Below are 7,755 nucleotides of genomic sequence, written 5' to 3'. Positions count from 1 at the left end.
TTGCTGTCAATTAATATCCATTAAGAAATTTTGTCCACAAAATACTAAACAACACTGAAACATTGTAGTTAGTTAAAAAGTTTTACTCTCAGAGAAGGAATCGAAACAACCTGTTATCCATAGATAAAGAGGAGCTACTACAGTACCAGATTATAGCAAACACATATAAAATACTTAAAAACATTTATTTGTTAGCATTTAAAACGTCATTTGAACAAATATAGCTACCAATACAAAACAAAACGCAATGCATATCAAATTTAACTTTTTCTAGAAAACGGAATTTTACATACAGTACAACAAGAAAAGCTTAAACACTAGGTGATACCGAACTCTCCGGATGAAGGGTCGTTCCCCATGCTGTGAATGTTCTCTTATCAATGAGTGGAATGCCCTTTTTGTCAAAGATAGTGCGCCACCAATCCCAGTTCACACCCGTAGCCTCTCTGGCAAATACACTGATGTCTTCAGCGTTCCCAGGGAGCTCGATGTCTTGCTCGAAGGGAGCTGTTAGATCTTGCCAGTTCTTCTCCCACTCCACGACCTTGCTCACCTTGGCTCCGTTGCTATCGTAGCTCACTTCCTTCCACTTGACAGCCCACTGCATGACGAAACCTCCTTTGTGGACTATTTTGATTATTCCCTTCGAGTGTATCGTGCTGGTCGTCTCAATGTAGTCAGTAGACATTTGCACGATGGCCCTGGAGTTGTCTTTGATGAATTGAGCCGAGTAGGAGATGGGGTATCCCAAGTTGTCTCGGGAGAATTTTGCGTATTTCACCAGAACATCGTTCACCTCCTTGAACGTTTTGGCATTAATCAACTGAATGTGCTCAGAGCTTCCACCGATAACGAATACCTGCATGTTAAGGTTCTTCAGCTTGCTTTTTATCTCGGCTTCAGCGTCGGCCTTGAGATCGAAATTTGTTGCTTTTGTAGCCAGTGTAGCCTTTGCTTCTCTATCAGTTGAGGACGTTTCCAGCTTGACATATATAGTCCTACCGTATGACACACTATCAACAATAACAGGCGGGTTGTTGATATCTGTCTTCTGCTTCAAGGCATCTAGAGTTACTGATGGAGCGAACAGATCAGAGGGTTTGTGAGAATGCTCGACGCTCACGGTATAAAACACTTGTTTAAACTTGTGAACCATAATGAGTTTTTCTTGTTTCTGCATCGCACTAAAATCAATACTGGACTCTACCTGGGTGTTCTTGAACTCCAAACCGAATTTGACTCTTAGATACTCTTGACTATAAGCGAAGGTGTAATCACTGTGGAAGTTGGCTACGACACTTTGGTCATTCGGATGCTTCTCAAACCAAGTCTTCAACGTGTTTTCCTTCGTGGACTGGTATTGAGCAAAGGTTGGGTCAATGGTGAAGTGGCCATCAGTGGTTAAGCCTGGCAGATTCACGGTGTAGGTGAGCGGAGCACGAGGTAGAGAGAGGACGTCAGGTGAATTATCAATGAGTCTCTGATTAGCCAGCAGCAATGATCCAGGATAGGTTCTATGTTCATTAGCAGTCACAACTCCAATATCAGACATTCCATTCTGTGCAGTTTTCTTTTCCCTCGTGATTACGATGAAGTTATGGTTAGCATCCATCTTGCCTTCGGTTTGTACTGGAACACTGGTCTTGCTTTCTCCCTTGTAGGCTAAGACTTGGTCCCGCGAGTAGTTCATGCCGTAGATGTAGCTGTCGATTTCATTGTTGGCCGTCGTTGTGTGAAACACACAGACGGCTGCGAGCTCGAAGAGGAGAAGTGACAGGCATCCCATCTTAAACACCATGGAGCCTATAACAAGAACAGATTTTATTAAATAAACATCATTTCTGTAGCTATTCTAATTTAAATAGGTGTCTTATAACCAACATGTATTTTAGGTTTCTGGTTGTGTAACTGAGTGGTTATAGTGCCCGCCTGACAATCAAAAGGTTGTCTGACCGATCCGGAAAAAAATCAGTAGTTTTTAGGTGGTTCAAAACTGTCCTGAGCGGCCCTTTACCATTAGACTTCAGATAAATTATTTTTGCTAATGAAACTGCTAATCTTAGTCAGCAACAATGTTGTATAGATAATCTCACTCTATTCTACCATAGAAAAATAAAATAAATTCACTCATATTTCACTAACATTTATGTTGATATAAGCATGGTTAGTGACCATCTCAATTGATGATGATAATAATGAAAACCTTATAGATTGGCTTGATCATCTAGGTAATTGTTACATTGAATAATACAGATAATTAAAACTCAGGACACCTTGTTTATTGGTACAGATTAGTTTAAAAATTAAATAAGAGCAATTGTCTTTGTATAAAAGATGAAATTGTAAACCCAGACCAATTTCTATAAATTAAATTATAGTTATACATTGGAAAAAAGTACGCGAAATGCTTCAAATCCCGGGAATACATAGTAGTTAAACGCTAATATACCTATAGTTTTATCTCAACGTGTGAATATTTGTTTAATGTTTATTAACAAATGTAGCGGAAAACTTGGTTTATTATGATGAATTTTATGTTTTCTCATTTTGGAATTAAATTAATCTTCACTATTTGATCTTAATTTTCTTTTACGATTTTACCGGCCTACCAGTGACGTGTTACGTGTTAGTGATAAGAAAATGGGACAAGAAGATCTAATAAAGTTGCCACACAAACTGAGGCTATGCAAAGGATGACAACCCAAACTAAATGCACTGTTAGATACATTTAATGACAAAACTGCCTTATATTTTGATATTCCTGTGTTCTTTGCTTCATTGCCATTCAGCTGATATGCGTTGTTACATAGTTATCTATGACATTTAGTGTTATTGGGCAATTATTGTAAACAAGCTACAACATGGAATTTGCCCATCCTCGAAAAGCTTATTCTGTAGGTTTTCTGCGACGGGGTTATTTTTGTTTACCACAGATTCGGTTTCATTAAATTTTTAATATTACTGTACTGACAATTACAAATGTAAGGGAACCGAATCTTCAGTAAACAAAAACTACTTCTGTTGCAGCAAACCTGAAGACTATTTTCATTTGCCTGATTTGATTTCCAATAAATTATTGAGATTTAAGTCAACCTATAATTTTGATTCGGTTTCCTTAAATTTGTCAAAAATAGTTGATTCTAGATAATTGATACTGATAATAATTGATACTTTATAATAGTTGAGGTACTGGAATTACACCTGGAAACTTAATTTCAAACCTTCAATAGCGTAAAACCAATGATTTACTTTCAACGTATCATTCTAACTCTTAGAGATTGGGAAAACTATATAAGAAATTCAATTTTTAGTATTAAATGATTAGTTCAATGTGCCTAAAAGCATGGAAACTCACCTTGAAAAACAAATTAAATTTGACTTTGTTATTTAAGAAAAGGTTTAATTTGATTTATTGTATTATAATTAAGAAATAAATTATAATTGTAAAATGTAAAGTAATAACATCATATTTGCTTTGATGAAATTTGCATCATAATTTAATAAAATAGTTTGTTTTTATGAAAGATAGGTAAATAAAATAAAATAAAATCCATTTATTGCCATCAACATTTTCATCACAATATTTTTAATTCCTTTACATAATCACAAATACTTCGACATTTTGACATTATTGACACATAAATCACACAAAATCTTTCTTATAGTAACTTTAAGTTTTGTGATTTCAAGAGATTTAATGTGAGCAGATAACGTGTATTAATGTATGTATTTATTAATTAATTTATGTGGTAAACATTTATATAATAGGCAACATGTAAAGATTCTTGACTTTAATCGAAGATTTTCTGTACAACATATGCAGCAAATATGTTTATCGTTTTGCCCACTACCATTGTGTTAGATATAAATTGGATAAAGTTATAAAGATTTCAAAATGACGGCCTTTTTTATAGTTTTTAAGATATTCAGCCTTGAAAACAAAAAAATAGCCGCAATTTTCAAACGGTTGTAAATGTTTCATTCATATTTTACACAAGGACAAAACGATAAAAATATTTGCTGAATTCCAACGCTACAACTCAAAACATTAGGGAGTTATGAATGTTTTTGTAAAAAGTACATACAGACAGACGGATGCTTAACGATTGAGATAGAACACAATAATGTTGTATTGCATTTTTGCTGGTTTTGACCTCCCGAATAATACCGAAGTTTGTCCTAGTCGAAGCGGACACCCTGTATATTTTATGTCACAGTTAGGCCTAAATCAAATTCACCTGATGCTTTTTATTCACAAAACTACCCTATGTTTATGTTGTATCATTTAAACATCAAAACGTATAGGCAGTTAAAGCATGGAATAAATATACACCAGTTAAAGTATGTCCATAGCATTAGCGACTGTATTGCATACCATTTAGCCCAAGAAATGTCCTGGATTACAAGACATACAATTTTATGAAATGAAGTGGTAGAGTTGAATTTGTTTCCAAGCCCGTTAGGAATTGTGTTAACAATAAACAAATAAAGGATTAATAAGACTTGTGATACGCAACGAGTCACACTGTAAAATATTATTACCTATTTATTTTACACCTGTTTTTATAAATCTGTTAATAAATGACCGAATTGTAATTATGTGTCCAATTCTCCTGTATGAGGGTGTAACGAATATGTTCTTAAGCAATGTATGCCCTACTATTTCTCTTCTAAGTGTATTAATTTGAGATATTAGGCCTACTCGTCAGCATTTGATTCTATAAAAATAACTGAGTTGATGGAAAATGTTTTTGGTATTTCCAATTATGACGACTAATAGTTTAACTTACCAAAATGTGTAATTGTAGAAGTCTGGAGCACTGTGGACCATAGACCTCCTCTGCTATGCAAATGGGCTGTGTCTGGTTTATAAGAGTTAGTGGTGAACTACTAGTTTCCGGGGCGGGGATGTATCAAAGTCCACTACTGGAAACTCGTCGCTCATTGGGTTATTGACCATTGGCTAACTGCCATACATAGAATGGGCCTTTGAATATGACAAATTTAACCAATATTGACTTTGCGTTTAGAGATATTAAACCCTTTTCCTTACCGAACTATGGGCATTTTATTTACTTCAAGACAGTGATTTTTGTACCAAGTTATCAGAGTATGTAATGAAAAGGTGCAAACAACACCTGTTGATCCTGAATTGATCCAAACAGACTACCTACCTGATCTATACCAAAAACTGAGTAATTTTTTACTTTTAATGGTTGGGTCAATAATATATATAAAAAAAAAAAACTAAATATGACTATATGTTTGATCTTTCGTGTGTTCGGGTTTCCTGTTTACCTGTAACTATGCATGACTCAACTAATAGTGTAAGTAGTTCGCTTTTTGTAAGGACCTTTTAGTGCATAATAGGTTGGTAAAATCATAGACAAATTTTTCTATGGTAAAATTAAATACATTTTAATACAGACCTTTGTGGTTTTTCGTGCGGATCTGTTGAAAACGTCACTTGGCATTTGAAGTGCGTAATCGGTTGGTTAAATAAAATACATTTTCATACCGACCTAACAAATGCAATTGATTGAATGCTTCTAAGCCGATTGGTGATATTTTTTTATTAGATTAATTTATTAATTTCACTTATATTAAATTATAATACAATAGAAAGTAAAAACTAAGCTACATCCAATTGTTCAGGAGTATGATTTAGAGCTGTAAATTTCTTTAGCTACGTGCCTAAAGAAGAGGCGTTTACACCTCCTGAGAATAAGGTTCAAATCCAAGAAGGGATAATGTCTTAAACTATTTATTTTTTAAAAGCTTTAATAGTGTTAAAGACATGTTTCCTAAATTCGTTACAATAATATAATTTACAAAAAGGCACAGGATTTATCAGCTCAATTGTTGACGGGTCTCTCCGATTAACTCATGAAAATATGGTTAGAAAGTGTAGAAACAAATATGTAAATGTAAATTAATTATATATGACGAATGATAAATGGACATGATAAATGATTTACGAAATGAATAATAACTTAATAATGAATGAACCAATTAAAAATAATCAAACATATATGGCCTATAAAGTTAGCAAGAAAAGTATAAAACTCATTTGTAACTAGTTACATGTGGTTTTCTTGTCATTTATATAAAAAAGTGTTTAGTACGCATAGTTGCATGAATAAACATGTGATCAAGATAAAAAAACATTTTTCTATTCGTTGGACGAATGGCTATTTCTTTAAAATATTTAAATGCAAGCTTAGAGTTTTGTTTTACGATTAAAATAAAAGTATGGGTACATAGCACTTAACGCCTATCACATAAAAAAATCTTTTGAGCTTATCGCATATATTTTTTTGAGGAAATTCCTATCGCACTTGTCATAAGTCATTCCCATCGAGATTAAACATTGTTGGATCTTCCTCCAACGTGGGCATTGTAGTAGTATATTTTGACAAGAGGCGCAGTGTTGGACTTTGTCCTAGATACCCGCGACAAGTGTTAACCTTAAGTATACTAATAATTGTTTCCTCTATACCTTACTTCTATGGTAAAGTTCACAGGTAACTAAGTTTGTAAAAAAATGAACAATAAAATATCCTTCTTCAACAAACATATACAAGTCCAAGTTGATAAATACTCCTGTAAGAAATTTTGGATTACTTAACAGTAATCTAGAGTAAAGTGATTTAATTAATGGCAGAATGATTTAGCATATGTGCAATATAAATGGTTAATCCTTCTAAATGTTATCATTGATTTGCGCCCTAATTTGATAGTTCAATTTTTTTTTTATAATGTAAGTAAAAAAGATATGGCATTCCTCAAATATATTAAAGTATTCGTTCATAATAATCCCTAAGTGTGAATTTGTATTACTACTTGTGGAGTTGATATGTAATGTATTTAATTTTCTACTTTTCAACGGTTTTTTGAATTTTAAATAAATTTTATGGATTAACTAAAAGACCATATAACTCTTGAATTTATTCATTCAATTCATACAGTTTGAAAATTATAAAACAACATTGTCTACATACATTGAAACACCAATAATAAATACTGAGATGAAATAGTTATTTGTGTAACTAGTGGGCAAAGGCCTTTTGCACTCGTGTTACACATTATATTTTACCTACAGTCACTATAAAGCGTATAAATAATTAGTCTTTCAAACACTATGCAACACGTTTTTAGGTTCAGCTGGCAACACAAATAGGTGTTCTAGAGAAAGTAGTACCCGGTCCGTATCACTCCACTATTTTTCCTCGGCAAGAAATGTGCTCAGCGACTTGAGAATATAGTTCCGTGTGTTTCTGTAATTTGAAGTGGTTTCCACGCCTAAAAAAATGCTTTAAAGGTATTTTCTTGTTTATTAAGATCGAAGGAATGTGTTAAAAACGTTTAAAAGAAAAGTCCAGAAAGTTCAGAAATACCGAAACTATAAACACGAAATGACAGGTTAAATCGTAGTTATAATAGTCAATCGGCTGTTCATAGTATTATTATCTTTAAGTGTTGCCAACCTATTTCCAAGCGTACACGGATTACGTGCATAATAGAACCACGCTGTTTTGTGTTGTTTCGTTCGAATCCTGATGTGCGCCAAAGTATAAACCATACGGCAAAGTATAAACCGTACGAAAAATTATAAATATGCAGCAATTAGCAGCTTTCTGTACTATAAGCAGTACAAGAAGCCAACTTTGTCGGGTGACTGTAGGAAAAATATATTTTTTAAATATGACATTGCTATTCGTGTTTATCATTCAAGTAACAAGATACAAAACCCAT

General features: G+C 33.5%; 1 protein-coding gene across 1 annotated transcript; it reads right to left on the bottom strand.

Annotated features, from left to right (window-relative positions):
• Positions 1–310: 310 nt before the first annotated feature.
• Positions 311–1,786, bottom strand: LOC128992986 (tetanolysin-like). The gene has a single exon (XM_054416734.1). It carries the CDS (start codon positions 1,784–1,786, stop codon positions 311–313), a length of 1,476 nt encoding a protein of 491 aa, XP_054272709.1.
• Between the last annotated feature and the right edge of the window lie 5,969 nt (positions 1,787–7,755).

The sequence above is a fragment of the Macrosteles quadrilineatus genome, unplaced genomic scaffold (assembly GCF_028750875.1).
Source record: "Macrosteles quadrilineatus isolate MER2022 unplaced genomic scaffold, UCM_ALF_1.0 Scaffold_4__1_contigs__length_99947679, whole genome shotgun sequence".
NCBI classification, from domain to species: Eukaryota; Metazoa; Arthropoda; class Insecta; order Hemiptera; family Cicadellidae; genus Macrosteles; species Macrosteles quadrilineatus.
Note: the sequence above shows the minus strand (reverse complement) of the source record. Positions and strands in the feature narration are given on the sequence as shown.

Excerpts from the sequence above, each read along its gene's own strand:
- LOC128992986 (XM_054416734.1), bottom strand. The coding sequence starts at position 1,786 with ATGGGATGCCTGTCACTTCTCCTCTTCGAGCTCGCAGCCGTCTGTGTG.